This window comes from Crotalus tigris, unplaced genomic scaffold (genome assembly GCF_016545835.1).
Source record: "Crotalus tigris isolate CLP2741 ecotype Arizona unplaced genomic scaffold, ASM1654583v1 scf7180000020321.186885, whole genome shotgun sequence".
NCBI classification, from domain to species: domain Eukaryota; kingdom Metazoa; phylum Chordata; class Lepidosauria; order Squamata; family Viperidae; genus Crotalus; species Crotalus tigris.
The window spans coordinates 26,275-43,046 of record NW_024097962.1 but is presented as its reverse complement, the minus strand read 5'-3'; the positions used below and the strand labels follow the sequence as shown (position 1 = coordinate 43,046).

The following is a 16,772-nucleotide window of genomic DNA, read 5'->3' as shown; positions in this document are numbered from 1 at the left end:
GGCCAGGACTTTTTTTCTCATAGAATGCCTTTTTTGGATGGAACCTTGTAGGGTAGGCAAGGCGGGTTGTATGATATATGTGAGTTCCGGCACCTGTTTTTTTTTTTTTTTTTTTTAGAAAAAAAGCACTGGGTAGGCCACTCTGCATGCCCTCACTCTAAAGCAGTGGTTCTCAACCTTTTTAATGCCGCGACCCCCCAACCGGTCGTAAGTCGAGGACTACTCAACCGGTCGTAAGTTGAGGACTACTCAACTGGTGCAGCACCGTTTGCAGAATGGGACTTTTGGCAGGCTCAGCAGGGCAGAGACAGCCTGGACAATTCCTATTGGCTTTTGAAAGCCAATAGAATTAGACTCTATTCAAGAGAGTCTATTCTATTGGCTTTCAAAAGCCAATAGAATAAAAGGGAGTAGCACAGCTAAGGAAAAGGGGAAAAAAATGGCGGACTGCGTTGTTTGGCGACCCCCGTGAAATGGTCGTTCGACCCCAAATGGGGTCCCGACCCACAGGTTGAGAACCACTGCTCTAAAGCTGTCCGAGGCCCTGTGCAATTGGCATCACGCCATAGCAGAGCGTGGACAGCAGCTCCTACCATATTATATAAAATATATTATAATAAAGCTCCTACCATAATATAGAAAAGATGTTGAGACTCTAGAAAGAGTGCAGCGAAGAGCAACAAGGATGATCAGGGGACTGGAGGCTAAAATCTAGAGAGAACGGTTGCTGGAACTGGGTACGTCTAGTTTAATGAAGAGAAGGACGAGGGGGGACATGATAGCAGTGTTCCAATATCTCAGGGGCTGCTACAAAGAAGAGGGAGTCAAGCTATTCTCCAAAGCACCTGAAGGCAGGACAAGAAGTAAACTAATGGAAACTAATCAAGGAGAGAAACAACCTAAAAATAAGGAGAAATTTCCTAATGGAGAACAATTAACCAATGGAATGGCTTGCCTCCAGAGGTTTTAGGTGCTCCATCACTGGAGGCTTTTACAAACAGATTGGACAGCCACCTATGTAAAATGGCATGGAGCAGACATGTCAAACACAAGGCCCGGGGGCTGGATGCGGCCCGCGAAATGGTTTCATGTGACCCGCGAAGCCATCCTGGAAACAGTGAGGGAACGGCCCCCACTGCCTTGGCCCTGGCCCAGGCCAACCGGGAGCCAATGTACAATTTTGTGGTGGCCATCTATGCTGAAACACATTCAGTCTTAGCTCCACAAGGCCGTCTAGAAACACCGAGGAACCAGCCCCTGCTGCGTCGGCCCCGCCCCCTGGGTGCGTGCTGGGGAGGTGTCACCCTTTGTGAGGAATGAAGAAATGCACCATCGCCTGAAAGGGGCCAGCAAATGGCCCTCGCCTATTTCACATATCCAGCTTGATGGGCTCTACCCTGGTCTCACCCCCTTCTGCCAGAGACCCTCAGATCTGTCCCACTCCTGCCCAGGCCCCCACAGGCCCCCTTGACGCGAATGATGTAGAGCTGGCCACGCCCACCCAGTAGGCCGCACCCACTCCATCCATGCCCATGCAGTAGGCCGCACCCCCCCTGGCCACCCCCCCCCCCGAGGGCAACCGTAATGCTGATGCGGCCCTCAGTGAAATTGAGTTTGACACCCCTGGCTTTGAGTATTCTGCTTGAGCAGAGGGTTGGACTAGAAGCCCTCCAAGGTCCCTTCTGATTCTGTTATCCTGTAAAGAGCCTGCTAGGCTAGGCCTCTCCTACGGAGGGCTTGAACTTTCTTATCACCCGACTGCTCCTTCTTCCACTGCAGGTTTTTCCCTCTGTAGATTGGAGGAAGAGAGACTGTGGGGCTGGTGGAAGTCTGCGGGTCGAAAGAACAACAAATACCAGAGGCTGCACACTCTTGGGGGTCAAGGGTGACCCGTGTCTGGCCAGAAAGCTCGCCTTGTGGGTAAAAAACATAGGGCGCACCAGTTGTGAGATGAAGACACAATGCTATTGGCATGGGGATGGAGTGAGACTGAAGCTGTGCAGGAAAAATATACCGTATATATGCTTTGGGGGTGATGGGGGTGGCTGGATGCCTTAGATCAGAGGTCCCCAACCTTTTGGGCACCAGGGACCGGTTCCGTGGAGAGAGGTTTTTCCGCAGACCGGAGGGTGCACAGTTTTGTGTGCTGCCTGCATGTACAGATGGGGCTTTGCTTGTTTGTGTGGACCGGTTGCTGACATGCCGTGGACCAATACTGGTCCATGGACTGGGGGTTGGGGACCCCTGCCTTAGATTAATTAAAATGAAGACAACACGAGGAAGCAAAATCAGTAAAATTACATGTCTGCAGGAGGATTAAAACTAATATCACTTTACAATGCCTTGGTAAGGCCACAGTTGGAATACTGCATCCAGTTTTGGTCACCACGATGTAAAAAGGATGTTGAGACTCTAGAAAGAGTACAGAGAAGAGCAACAAAGATGATTAGGGGACTGGAGGTTAAAACATAAGGAAAGGTTGATGGAATTGGGTATGTCTAGTTTAATGAAGAGAAGGACCAGGGGGGGACAGGATATCCATGTTCCAATATCTCAGGGGCTGATCCAAAGAAGTGGGAGTCAAGCTATTCTCCAAAGCACATGAAGGGAGGACAAGAAGCAATGGATTGAAAATAATCAAGGAGAGAAGCAACCTAGATCTAAGGAGAAACTTCCTGACAGAACAATTAACCAGTGGAACAACCTGCCTCCAGAAGCAGTGAATGCTCCAACACTGGAAGTTTTTAAGAAGAGACTGGACAGCCATTTGTCTGAAATGGTATAAGGTTTCCTGCTTGAGTAGGGGGTTGGACTAGATGACCTCCAAGGTCCCTTCAACATTATTATTATTATTATTATTATTATTATTATTATTATTATTATTATTACAAGTAGGAACCACTTGCCCATTTCCACATACAGGCAGTCCCCGAGCTACAATAGTTCACTTAATGACTGAAGTTACAACAGCAATGAAAGAAGGGACTGATGCCATTTTTCACACTTACGACCACTCCTGCATCCCCATGGGTCACCTGGTCAAAATCCAGAGGCTTGGAAACCGACTCATATTTGTGACGGTCGCAGCGTCCTGGGATCATCCCTTTTGCGACCTTCTGACAAGCAAAATCAAGGGGGGAAGCCAGATTCACTTAACAACCAGGTTACAATTGCAGCAATTCACTTAACAACTGGGGCAAGGGAGGTCATAAAAGGGGGCAAAACTCACTTAACCAATGTCTCGCTTAGCAACAGAAATTTTGGGCTCAATAGTGGTCATAAGCCGAGGACTATCTGTACTGCTCTGAATACTCGGCTGTATGTGGCCTTGCCTAATTTCTCAAGAAATGATAGTGCTGCCAGCTATTTGGCCTGGTTCCCAAATCCCAGAGAGAAACTATAATAATAATTGTTTTGCTGTGCGGTGTTTATGTGTGTGTGTTTTAAAAAATCTCCACTGCATACCAAGGTTGTGTTCCCAGAGAAAATTTACTGAAGTATTTAATATTTAATTGCTACCCAACTCTATTATGACTCTAGGGAGCATAGACTAGACCAGGGGTAGGAAACCTCAGCTCTTTTATGACTTGTGGACTTCAATTCCCAGAATTCCTGAGCCGGCCATGCTGAGGGGAAAGGGAGAGGTTTCCAAGCTGAGCCATGCTGGTTCAGGAATTCTGGGGGTTGAAGTCCACGAGTCAAAAAAGAGCCAAGGTTGCCTACCCCTGGCATTGAGCATAGTACAGGTGGTCCTCAAATGACAGCCATTTGCTTAGTTTCCATTTGAAATTACAACGGCGCTGAAAAAAGTCATTTACAACTGGTCCTCTCCCTTCCCTCACATTTTATGACTCGTGGACTTCAACTTCCAGAATTCCCGAGCCAGCATGGCTGCCTAGGCCAGGGGTAGGCCACCTTGGCTCTTTTATGACTCGTGGACTTCAACTCCCAGAATTCCTGAGCCAGCCATGCTGAGGGGAAAGGGAGAGGTTTCCAAGCCGAGCCATGGCTGGCTCAGGGATTCTGGGGGTTGAAGTCCACGAGTCATAAAAGAGCCAAGGTGGCCTACGCCTGGACTAGATAAAATTTAAAGTGGCCCACCTATACAATATGAAAATAATAAGAGTTAAAAAAAATCCAGAGAAAAACAGGACCGTCTAATAAACCCCACAACCCTCAATTCACAACATGAGAAGCAGCCAGGTTTTAAAGATTTATTTAAATCAGCGTTTCTCAATCTCAGCGACCGTTTGAGATGTGTGGACACTTCAACTTCCAGGATTACCCAAGCCAGGATGGGAGGTCATGTGGATTCTGAGGAGGATATTTTGATCGCCTGTTTCCTGGGTCTCATTAGGGGCCATTGCTTAATTGGTGGGACCTGGAACATGCTGATTCTGCTGGATTAATTCTATTTATTTATTAAAATCTATACACTGCCCATCTTACTATTGGGAGTAAATTGTATGGGATGGCACAATCCCTCCAACAGCCAGGCCCTCCCTAGGTCATGACATTATAGGTCAATGTTTTGCACACTTGGCAACTTTAAGATGTGTGGACTTTAACTCCCAGAATTCCTCAGCCAGCAGGACATCACTCTTCCTGTTGTAACTTAAAAAAAAAAAGTCAGGCACTGAAATAAACAACTTTTGTGGGCATCACAAATGTTTTTTTGCATATAAAAAACAAGGCCACAGTGTTCTCCCATTTTTTTAAAAAAAAGTTCTGATTTTTATTGACTTAGTCTGATTTTTACAACTTTGGAGCTTTGCTACTTGATGGTGCAGTATGCCGCGTAAATGTGGATAAGCAAAAGGGTTTTTTCCCCTGCATTCTACCTCCCTTGAAATTGTTTCCCTAAAAATATAGGTCCCTAAAAATATAGGTGAACCCAAAGAAGGGTGGAGTTTTAGGATCCCTAAACATCCAAGAAATGGCTAGCACTGTCCAAATATAAGGCTTAGGACTCACTATGAGAAGCAACAGAATATTTATTGCAAAGTGGTTCATGTAAAACTTGGCAACTTTAAGACTTGTGGACTTCAACTCCCAGAATTCTGGGAGGGGAATTCTGGGAGTTGAAGTCCACCAGTCTTAAAGTTGCCAAGTTTGGAGAGCCCCGATGTAAAGTTTTCCAGTGGATTCAGGCTCCTGCTCACCAATTTTATCAACCCCACCCTACATAGTTTATTTGGTAATTAATGGATTTAGAATTACCGTTGCTTTCATCTGTTTTCCTATTTAGAGCATCCAAATGTCTGGCTTTATGATGTTCAACAAAATGTGGCCTCGTATAGAAACTTTCCCCGCAGTAAATGCATTTATAGGGCTTCCCTCCAGTGTGAGTTTTTTGATGGACGACCAGATTCGAATTTAGATTGAACCTTTTCCCACACTCCGAGCACTGAAACGGTTTCTCTCCGGTGTGGATCCTCAGGTGCCTAATAAGGGCGGAGTTACACGTGAAGCTCTTACTACAGTGGGAACACCCGTACGGTTTTTCCCCAGTGTGGGTTCTCTGATGGACGTGGAGCTGCGAACTCACGCTGAAGAATTTGCCACATTCAGAGCACCGGTACGGCTTTTCTCCCGTGTGAGTTCGCTGGTGTGCAATAAGGTTGGCGCTCACATTGAAGCTTTTCCCACAGTCTGCACAAACGAAGGGTTTTTCCCCAGTGTGAATTCTCTGGTGGCGGATGAGTCCGGAGCTGCAGGTGAAGGTTTTGCCACACACTATGCAATCAAACGCCTTTTCTCCATGCGTTTTCTTGTGGGCTGTGAGGCTCGACCTTAGATAAACACTTTTGGGACAGTCGGAACATTTATAAGGCTTCGAACCTCCGTGCATTCTCTGGTGGGCGTTAAGGCTCGATCTCACGCTGAAGTTTTTCCCACACTCTGAGCATTCGTAGGGCTTCTCTCCCGTATGGGTCCTCCGGTGCACCCTGAGTTGGGAGCTCACGCTGAAGGTTTTGCCACAATCGGGGCATTCGTGGGGTTTCTCCCCCGTGTGGGTCCGCCGGTGTCTGCTGAGGCTCGAATTGCAGCGGAAGGTTTTCCCGCAGACCACGCATCCGTATGGTTTGTCTTCCACATGGATCCTCTGATGCCGGACGAGGCTGGAACTGCAGGCGAAACACCTCCCACAGTGAGGACAAGGGTAGGGCTTTTCCCCGGTGTGGATTCTCTCGTGGGCAATGAGATTGGAGCTCTGGCTGAAAGTTTTCCCGCACACCGAGCAAGGGTAAGGTTTCTCGCCTTTGTGGGTCCGCCCGTGCGCAATCAGAGCCGATTTCTGGCTGAAGCGTCTCCCACATTCAGAGCACCCGTAAGGTTTTTCTCCTGTGTGGATTCTTTGGTGGGCAACCAAGCTAGATTTCAGACGGAAGTTCCTCCCGCAATCCGGGCAGGCATAGGGTTTTTCTTCGGTATGGATTCGCTCGTGGGCAATGCGGCTTGACAGCTGCCGAAAGCTCTTCCCACACACGCAACATTGGTACGGTTTCTGCTCCAGGTGGATTCTCTGATGAGCAACAAGAATTGATTTCTTGCCAAAGCTTTTCCCGCAACGGTGACATTTATACGGTTTCGCTCCGGTGTGGATTCTCTCGTGAGCAATAAGTTTGAAGGTACTGCTGAAGCTTTTTCTGCATCGGCTGCACACAAGTTGCCTCTTGCATTTATCTGCATTGCTTATCTCGCCTGCTCCATTATGAAGGGGCTGAGTCATGTTTTTACTTGCCTGTTCTTCATTTTTTTGCTCGTTTTCCAAATTTTCTTCCTCCTCCGGAGTGTGGAAATTGGATTTGCTTAACAATTCCTCGCATATGCCTACTGGTTCAGAGTTATCCAAACTGGAAATTGCTTCCTTCTCTTCTTCCTGAACCTTTGGTCTTTGAACTACAGAAACAACAAAGTTAAGTCAAGTCATTACCCCATATAGATGAGGAAAAAGATTTTTTCATTCTTATAACAAAATCGAAACCCCTTGGATACAACACCACAATACCACATCGGGCATACCGGTGGCTTTTTCAAAAGAGGGGCACTATTGTGCAATGGCATATAGGTAGTGTCAACGCTGCAAATACTGTATATTCTTGCTTTGACAATATGCAGAACTGTCTGGTATTTTTAGAGTTAATGCAGAGCAGAAGAGGGTGGAGGGAAAAGCCCGGGAAAGAGAGAGGAAGGAAAACTTTGACCTTCACACTAAATGGATAAATGTGATATACGACAGCTAATTTAGGGAGGGAAAATGCTGATAATTTAACTGCTCAGAGGAAGAGAACTCAGAGCATGGACTTCGTTATGCCTGTGCCGACATTTTGAAGCAAAATAAAAGACTGCTAGGGAAATCAATGCCTGGAAGTTCTTTGAAGTGTTTCATTAGCCAGAACCATAACAGGTAGTCCTTGACTTACAACCACAATTGAGCCCCAAATTTCTGTTGCTATGTGAGACAGCTGTTAAGTGAATTTTGGCCCATTTTACCTTTCTTCCCACCGTTCTTAAGTAAATCACTGCAGTTGTCAAGTTAAGTAACAGGGTTGTTAAGTGAATCTGGCTTCCCCATTGACTTTGCTCGTCAGAAGGTCGCAAAAGGGGATCACATGACTCTGGGACACTGCCACCGTCATAAATATGTGTCAGTTGCCAAACGTCTGAATTTTGATCACGTGACCATGAGGATGTCATAAGTGTGAAAAATGATCATTTTTAGTGATGCTGTAACTCCAAACGGTCACCAAATGAAATAATAATAATAATAATAATAATAATAATAATAATAATAATAATAATAATAATAATAGAAGTTGGAAAGGACCTTGGAGGTCATCTAGTCCAACCCCCTGCTCAGGCAGGAAACCCTACACCATTTCGGACAAATGGCTGTCCAGTCTCTTCTTAAAAACTTCCAGTGTTGGAGCATTCACAACCTCTGGAGGCAGGTCGTTCCACTGGTTAATTGTTCTAACTGTCAGGAAATTTCTCCTTAGTTCTAGGTTGCTTCTGTTGTAAGTCAAGGATTACCTGTACAATGTTGGGGCCTATATTTTTAAAAATGTGTAAATAGGCAGTGGCTTCTGCAGGGGATTGTAAAGAAAAAAATAAATCCAAAAACAGGATCTGGAAGTTGAGCAGTGAATTGAAGACTTGGGTCACAATAACGGAAAGAAAATCCAATTTACCTTGACACTCTGGATCTACGTTCTGGAGGATGGGAGCTTGCTCCATTGGGAGATCCAAGAGTCTTTCTCAGCTCCTTCAGATGTGGCTGTTTGGGGAACCACAATGCCTTCACAGCTAGAAAAAGGATATTTCAAGCGGTTTTAACAACGCTGGTGTCAGAATCCAGTTATATTTCATTTCTAGTTATCGACTATGGAAAACCCCATTTCTGCTCTCTCTGGATTCTGTCATACGATGAAGGGGAAGGGGGTGTGTGAACAAAGGGGTTTTATGGCCCTCACTTCCTTCCGTACAACTTCAAAGGGACTGAATGTGGATACTACCAAAAGCACTAATCATAACAATGGGGCCATCAGCTTTCATCTACTCCTGTCTGAAGTCTCCCTTCCACTGGCAGTGAGGGAAAAGGGGGTGGAAATGTAATGCCTGGGATTGTCACTGGAAAGATGGTGGGATGGGGCGGGGCTGCTGGGGACCCCTTAAAACCTTGAACCGTAGGGCTTGGGCCCCATGTCTTGTCTAGAACGCCTGCAACCATTTTCTCTTAATAAAGGATGCCTGTTGGAAGAAATATTCCAAGAGTTCTGTCTTCTTAAGATGCAAAGTGGGGTGGGTCCTTTGTTGTTGTTGTTGTTAATTGCGAAGTCATGTCCGACCCATCACGACCCCATGGACAACGTTCCTCCAGGTCTTCCTGTCCTCTACCATCTTCTGGAGTCCATTTAAGTTCACACCTACTGCTTCAGTGACTCCATCCAGCCATCTCATTCTCTGTCGTCCCATTCTTCTGTTGCCCTCCATCTTTCCCAGCATTAGGCTCTTCTCCTTCTCATTAGGTGGCCAAAGTATTTGAGCTTCAACTTCAGGATCTGGCCTTCTAAAAAGCAGCCGGGGTTGATCTCTTCTAGGACTGACCGGTTTGATCGCCTTGCAGTCCAGGGGACTTACAAGAGTCTTCTCCAGCACCATAGTTCAAAGGCCTCAATTCTTTGGCGCTCAGCCTTTCTTATGGTCCAACTTTCACAGCCACACATTGCAACTGGGGAAACCATGGCCTGGACTATACGCACCTTCGTTGGCAGGGTGATGTCTCTGTTTTTTAGTATGCTGTCTAGATTTGCCATAGCTTTCCTCCCCAGGAGCAAGCATCTTTTAATTTAATAATAATTTAATAATTTAATAAGTCCTTACAGTGGCTATTAAGCTGCCCATTCCGAGATTTGCTCTCCTTTTTCTGTTTAGAAAATAAACAGACTCTCTTGGGATCTTCAGGGCTTCTCCCCCTTGGCAGCTTTTAAGATGTATGGACTTCAACTCCCAGAATCCCTCTGCCACCATATTGGTGGGGGGGGGGAGGTCTGGAAGTTGAAGCCCTCACGTCTTAAAAGCTGCAAGGTTGAGTAATGCTGGTTCAGAGCTAAACTCTCTTCCATGCTTTTCCTAAATGCCCTACAACCTGCACAAAAATAATCTCTTATCCACAGCCTGCACAAAAATAATCCTTTCTTAAATAAATAAATAAATAAATAAATAAAGCAGACCAAATAGTTCACCCTTTTCTTTGGCTTCTGGGAGACATTTTTTAATAGTGAGGAAAGCTTTAAAAAAAAAAAGTAAAAAAATGGAAATGGTCAAATATTGTGAGATTTTTATGTCAGAGTATTGTGTAAGGGTAAATCACAGCAGGATGGTGCTTATTTGCAATTACAGATATATGGATATTGAAAAGCATTTAATTCCGCGTGCCCCAAATTTGCATAACAGAAAATATGGCAACCTAGACTAACATTTACTAATTGGATTACATATTGTCTTTGATGAAGGTGGTTCATGCAGCATAAACTGCACTCTCTCCTCTTTTTCCCCACAATAACCATACAAGATAGGCTGAAATGGGGAAAAAAAAAAAAAAAGACACTGGCCCAAAGGCAGCAAGTTAGTGCTGGCCTTCCTGCCATCCAGATCATCTTAGACTACAACTTCCATGGTGCCCAGCTAGAGCTCTGTGATCCATCACTGCCCGAGATTTCAGCCAGGGACAGTTCTCCTGAGCTTATATAGAGCGCTTTCCCTTAAGCAGTTCCAAAGTTCCCGGGGCTACTTTGGTGGATTTATACTATACATTTTATAGCATTGTTTCTCAACCTTGACCATTTTAAGGCATGTGGACTTCAACTCCCAGAATTCCACAGCCAGCGTTGCTGGCTGTGGAATTCTGGGAGTTGAAGTCCACATGCCTTAGAATTGCCAAGGTTGAGAAACACTGTTTTATAGGCTCACCTTGCGCTCCGAAAGGCGATTCCCAACCCGGCGGGCTGCGACCGATGGGGACTGTAGTCTAGTCTAAATCCTGGGGTCGGAGGGAAGGGGGGAAGGGCAAAGGCTCAACAGCTGCCTTCAGCGCCCCACCCCTTTCGAATCTTGACTTCAAAGGAAACCGTCTGAATTCTTATGACGTCACGTTCGGAGCTGCTTTGATCTCCTCGCTCTCCTTTGATGTTTGCCCCGATTAGATACACGCGCGAAGGGCGGCAGCTTCAAGGGGAGGCTTAACCTATTGGAGGGATTCCCCGGCTGCGCCCACTAGGCCCGCTTACCAGTCTCCGGATACAACCCCGCCGTCCGGCTGGAAGATCGGCCCCTTCCTCCCGGATCAGCAGCGCGGAGCGAGCGAGGCCAGCCGGGTTCAGCCCATCGCTCCGCGGTCCAGAGCCCTCTGCCGGTTGCCGGTGCTCCGTGGCGGCTGCTTGCTGGCTCGGAATAAAAAGAACGAGGATCTGGGAGAGCGGAAGGTCCTCTGAGCAGGTGCAGAAGGCTTTCTTCGGGGACAGATTTCTCCCCCCCCCCCGGCCGATTAGGCCGGCTCTTTACGCGTGTTGTTCCCCCCCCCCGAGTCGTGTGAAAGCGCCTTCTCTCCGGAAGCGAGTCGACTTTCACTTTTTAATCAAAGGCTTCCTGAAGTCCTAGTAGACAATCACTTAAATATGAGCCAGCAGTGTGCGGCAGCTGCCAAAAAGGCCAACACAGTGCTAGGCTGCATTAACAGAGGGATAGAATCAAGATCACGTGAAGTGTTAATACCACTTTACAATGCCTTGGTAAGGCCACACTTGGAATACTGCATCCAGTTTTGGTCACCACGATGTAAAAAAGATGTTGAGACTCTAGAAAGAGTACAGAGAAGAGCAACAAAGATGATTAGGGGACTGGAGGCTAAAACATATAAGGAACGGTTGCTAGAATTGGGTATGTCTAGTTTAACGAAGAGAAGGACAAGGGGGGACATGATAGCAGTATTCCAATATCTCAGGGGCTGCCACAAAGAAGAGGGAGTCAAGCTATTCTCCAAAGCGCCTGAAGGCAGGACAAGAAGAAACGGATGGAAACTAATCAAGGAGAGAAGCAACCTAGAACTAAGGAGAAACTTCCTGACAGTGAGAACAATTAATCAGTGGAACAGCTTGCCTCCAGAAGCAGTAAATGCTCCAACACTGGAAGTTTTTAAGAAGCGACTGGACAGCCATTTGTCCGAAATGGTGTAGGGTTTCCTGCCCGAGCAGGGGGTTGGACTAGATGACCTCCAAGGTCCCTTCCAACTTTACTACTATTACTACTATTACTAAGTCGGGCGGATTTATTGGACCAAACGTCTCGCGACTTCGTGCGAACAGGAGCCGTTGGTTTCCTCTTTAAGATGCTGAATTATTATTTTTGAATCATCATTTTTTGTTTTTTGATGGCCCTATTTTCTTAAAATAGGGTCTGGAGCACCTGGGCAGTTCTGTTTAAGAAAGGATCCACTGGTTTTTTTTGGGACTTTTAAATCAGTGTTGGCTCCTGGTGACCACCTGGACATGTCCCTGCAGTCTTCTTGGCAAGGTTTTTGCCATTGTCTCCTTTCTGGGGCTGAGACTGGCTCAGGGTCACCTGGCTGGCTTTGTGTCTAAGGAAAGGCTGGAATGCATAGAGAATAATTTAGGTGTCCAATCCGGTCTTGTGTGGGACTAGGCCAAAGCCACCATATTTAAAAGTAGTGAAGGCCTGTAAGTAGAATAGAATAGAATAGAATAGAATAGAATAGAATAGAATAGAATAAGAGAGTAGAGTAGAGTAGAATAGAATAGAATAGAATAGAATAGAATAAGAGAGTAGAGTAGAGTAGAATAGAATAGAATAGAATAGAATAGAATAGAATAGAATAGAATAGAATAAGAGTAGAGTAGAATAGAGTAGAACAGAACAGAACAGAACAGAACAGAATAGAATAGAATAGAATAACAGAGTTGGAAGGGACCTTGTAGGTCATCTAGTCCAACCCCCGCCCAAGCAGGAGACCCTACACCAGTGGTCCTCAACCTTCCTAATGCCGCGACCCCTTAATACAGTTCCTCATGTTGTGGTGACCCCCAACCATAAAATTATTTTCGTTGCTACTTCATAACTGTAATTTTGCTACTGTTATGAATCGTAATGTAAATATCTGATATGCAGGGTGTATTTTCATTGCTACGAATTGAACATAATTAAAGCATAGTGATTAATCACAAAAACAATATAGCAATGCTCGCTGGAGAAGCTTACTCTTCCTTGCTCAAAAACGTTGGGAGGGAGGGAAGGGGAAGGAAGGAAGGAAGATTGAAGAGGAAAGGAAGGAGGTGGAGAAGGAAGGAGATTGAAGGGGAAAGGAAGGAAGGAAGGAAGGAAGGAAGGAGAGAGATATTGAAGGGGAAGGGATGGAGATGGAGATGGAAGGAAGGAAGGAAGGAAGGAAGGAAGATTGAAGGAAAGGAAGGAGATGGAGAAGGAAGGAATTGAAGGGGAAAGAAGGAAGGAGAGAGAGATTGAAGGGGAAGGGATGGAGATGGAAGGAAGATTGAAGGGGAAAGGAAGAAGATGGAGAAGGAAGGATATTGAAGGGGAAAGAAGGAAGGAGAGAGAGATTGAAGGGGAAGGGATGGAGATGGAAGGAAGATTGAAGGGGAAAGGAAGGAGATGGAGAAGGAAAGAGATTGAAGGGGAAGGAAGGAAGGAGAGAGAGATTGAAGGGGAAGGGATGGAGATGGAAGGAAGGAAGGAAGATTGAAGGGGAAAGGAAGGAGATGGAGAAGGAAGGAGATTGAAGGGGAAAGAAGGAAGGAGAGAGAGATTGAAGGGGAAGGGATGGAGATGGAAGGAAGATTGAAGGGGAAAGGAAGAAGATGGAGAAGGAAGGATATTGAAGGGGAAAGAAGGAAGGAGAGAGAGATTGAAGGGGAAGGGATGGAGATGGAAGGAAGGAAGGAAGATTGAAGGGGAAAGGAAGGAGATGGAGAAGGAAAGAGATTGAAGGGGAAGGAAGGAAGGAGAGAGAGATTGAAGGGGAAGGGATGGAGATGGAAGGAAGATTGAAGGGGAAAGGAAGGAGATGGAGAAGGAAAGAGATTGAAGGGGAAGGAAGGAGAGAGAGATTGAAGGGGAAGGAAGGAAGGAAAGAAGGAAGGAAGATTGACGGGGAAAGGAAGGAGATGGAGAAGGAAAGAGATGGAGGGGGGAAGGAAGGAAGGAAGGAAGGAAGGAAGGAAGGAGAGGGAGATTGAAGGGGAAGGGATGGAGATGTAAAAGGAAGGCGATGGAGGGGGGAAGGAAGGAAGGAAGGAAGGAAGGAAGGAAGGAGAGAGACATTGAAGGGGAAGGGATGGAGATGGAAGGAAGGAAGGAAGATTGAAGGGGAAAGGAAGGAGATTGAAGGGGGAAGGAAGGAAAGAAGGAGAGAGAGATTGAAGGGGGGAGGCGCTGCCAAGGACGCACAAGCAGCTCCGCACAATTGCCCTGAGAGGGGGGGAGGCTCTGGCGGAGACCCTGTTCGAGAGCCAAGCGGCGGCACATCCGGGGCCTTGGAATCTGCGTGGAGGCTCCGCGCACCTCGGAGCTGCCGGCTGCCCTCTCACACCCGCCAACCTGGAGCCCCCCCATCCTCATCCTGGCACCTCTTGCTTTCTCTGCCCCCCCTGGGACCTGCCTACCCCTCAGCCTCCTGAGTGCCATCGCAGCGGCGGGGTTGCGGGAGCCCCTTTCCACGCCGCGCAGCCCATCGCACGCGAGAGGGGTGTGGCCAGAGTGCCAGCTCCCACTCAGAAGGCGCCGCTTCTCCCCTCCCGGCCTGGCCGGCTGGCCTCCGATGCACATGCGGGCATTGCCGCTGCCTCGCTCTCTTCCCTGCCCCCTGCCCGCTTCCGAGGCCCGGAGCCCGATGAGCCAGGAAGGAGCCACTCCTGCCTGGCAGCCCCACGGCCGCGCCGGGTGTCAGAGGGCTGAGGCGGCCTCCGACGACGAGGGAGGCTGGCCGGGCGGTATGGGGGAGGCTCCCGCGTGGCGCAGAGGGTGGCCGGGGGCAGAGCGTGGCCGGGCAACCAGGAGGCGTAGAGACTGGCTCGGCGCTGCAGCTCAGCTCAGTTGGCAGCAGCGGCAGCGGCGGAGCAGCCAGCAGCAGCGCTAGCAGCGGTCCAGTATTGGATCCATTATGTGTCAGGGCAGAACTTCCAGTTCTTCTCTCTCTCTGTAGCGTCTCCAGACTTACACAGAAAAGGTATCTGTCAGAATCCAATTATATTTCATCTTTAATTATCAAATATAGAAACTCCTAATTCTGCCTTCTCTGGATTCTGCCATAAGAGGGAGAGAAGGGGGAGAACAAAGGGGCTTTATGGCCCTCACTTCCTTCAGTATACTTCTAAGGAGCTGAATGCTGAATGTGTGTTTATTGTAACCTCAAAGCGTTAGCACCAAAGAACCTTACCATAACAAAGAAGGTTATTTGCCTTTCATGTAGTTTATCTGAAGTCTCCATCCAGACGGAAGAAAGAAAAAAGGGGGTGGAATTGTGATACCTGAAACTATCACTGGAAGGGGGGGTGATTGGGTGGGACTACTGGGGAACCCCTTAAAACCTTGAATGGGAGGGCTTGGACCCCAAGTCCTGTCTAGCACGCCTGCAACCACTTCTTCTTAATAAAGGATTCCTGTTGGAAGAATTATTCCAAGAGTTCTGTCTTCTTAAGATGCAAAGTGGGGTGGGTCCTTACAGTATCCTTTTTTTTTATTAAAAAAGTTTTTATTTTCCATTTATTCATACAAAATACAATTAACCATTGGTACCGCCTGCCCATTCCCCCCAGGCTGCGTCCACCCTCTCTAAACCTTCCCTACTTCCCTCCTCTTTCTCTCCCCCCCTCCTACTCTCTTCCCCTCCCCATCTCCTCTAACCATCCTACTTCCTCCCTACTCCTTCCTCCCCTCTCATCCCTCTCACACATAATGAACGCGGCATAGGGGAAATGCCCAAGCATTTGCCATAACTATATTATCATTACCTGAGGTGGCGCAGCAGTTAGAGTGCAGTACTGCAGGCCACTTTAGCTGACTGTGTTCAGCAGGTCAGCGGTTCAAATCTCACCGGCTCAAGGTTGACTCAGCCTTCCATCCTTCCGGGGTAGGTAAAATGAGGACCCAGATTGTTGGGGGCAATGTAAATATATATATACATTGCTTACTGGTGTACACCGCTTAGAGAGTGCTTGCACTTAAAGCGGCATATAAGTCTCATAAATAAATAAATAAATAAATTACCCACCCACCCACCCACCCTCAACCCTCTCCCCCTCGCTTCCCAGAGCAGAGTACAGGGTTATTAATAAGAAGGTTAACAATAATAAAAAAAGGAAAAAAAATAAAGAAAAAAAATCATACTTAACCTTTAACTCTCCTTAAATTAAGACATATAAACAAATCTCTACAACAATTACTATAAAATTTACTCATAAAATAAATGAAACTTTAAAGTACCATATTTTTTCTGAATATAATCTATCCATCTTCTCCGTACAATAATATATCTTTCTTGTGTATGATCCTTCAAATAAGCAGAAATTTTTGCCATTTCTGCAAAGTTAGAAACTTTAAATATCCATTCTTCTAAAGTAGGCAACAAGTCCTTCTTCCAATACGAGCCTACTAATAACCTTGCTGCAGTTAATAAATTCAACATTAAAGTAGTTACAGAAAAGGTATCCTTGTAGGAGCACATAAAAAATTTCTCTGCAAAATGTTTAATGTACAGATAAACATGTTCATACCCACCATATTTTGTCATTTGATTTGACTTCAAAACAAAGGAAAGCATGCTATGAAGGAATTGAAAGGGAAACCCCCAATCTGTGAAATAAAGCTTCAAGTCCTAGAGCACTGTTGTCACGAGAACTTTTCCCACAACAGGTTCCTTAATTCGTTCAAGCACCACATATTTATTTTATTTTATTTTTAAAATTTATAAGCCGCCCCACTCCCAAAGGACTCTGGGCGGCTAACAATAAAAAAACACATAAAACATAACAAAACAACAATACAGAAACAATCATCCAGGGGTCAGGTTTTATAAACCCCAGGCCTGCCGGAAAAGCCAGGTCTTAAGTAGCTTACGGAAGACCAACAGGGTGGGAGCGGTCCTAATCTCCGGGGGAGCTGATTCCAAAGCGTGGGTGCCATCACAGAGAAGGCCCTCCTCCGCGGCCCCGCCAAATGGCACTGCTTGGCCGACGGGG

The 16,772-nt window shown here is 46.7% G+C and overlaps 1 protein-coding gene across 2 annotated transcripts; it reads right to left on the bottom strand.

The window, feature by feature from the left end:
- Nucleotides 1-4,200: 4,200 nt before the first annotated feature.
- Nucleotides 4,201-11,006, bottom strand: LOC120318611 (zinc finger protein 883-like). 2 transcript variants are annotated; one of them, XM_039366430.1, is made up of 3 exons: nucleotides 10,477-11,006; nucleotides 8,196-8,310; nucleotides 4,201-6,903 (listed from the first exon to the last, which is right to left on the bottom strand). In XM_039366430.1, the coding sequence occupies exons 2-3, from the start codon at nucleotides 8,239-8,241 to the stop codon at nucleotides 5,171-5,173; spliced, it is 1,779 nt and encodes a 592-aa protein (XP_039222364.1). In that variant the 5' UTR covers nucleotides 8,242-8,310; nucleotides 10,477-11,006; the 3' UTR covers nucleotides 4,201-5,170. The 2 variants fall into 2 exon arrangements, with proteins under 2 accessions (XP_039222364.1, XP_039222365.1); XM_039366431.1 differs by having other exon boundaries at nucleotides 10,794-11,006.
- Nucleotides 11,007-16,772: the final 5,766 nt, after the last annotated feature.

Bases quoted from the DNA above. Each gene is read 5' to 3' on its own strand.
- LOC120318611 (XM_039366430.1), bottom strand. From the start codon at position 8,241: ATGGAGCAAGCTCCCATCCTCCAGAACGTAGATCCAGAGTGTCAAG. The intron at 6,904-8,195 runs GTAAATTGGATT...TTGTTTCTGTAG, and splicing joins CGTAGATCCAGAGTGTCAAG to TTCAAAGACCAAAGGTTCAG.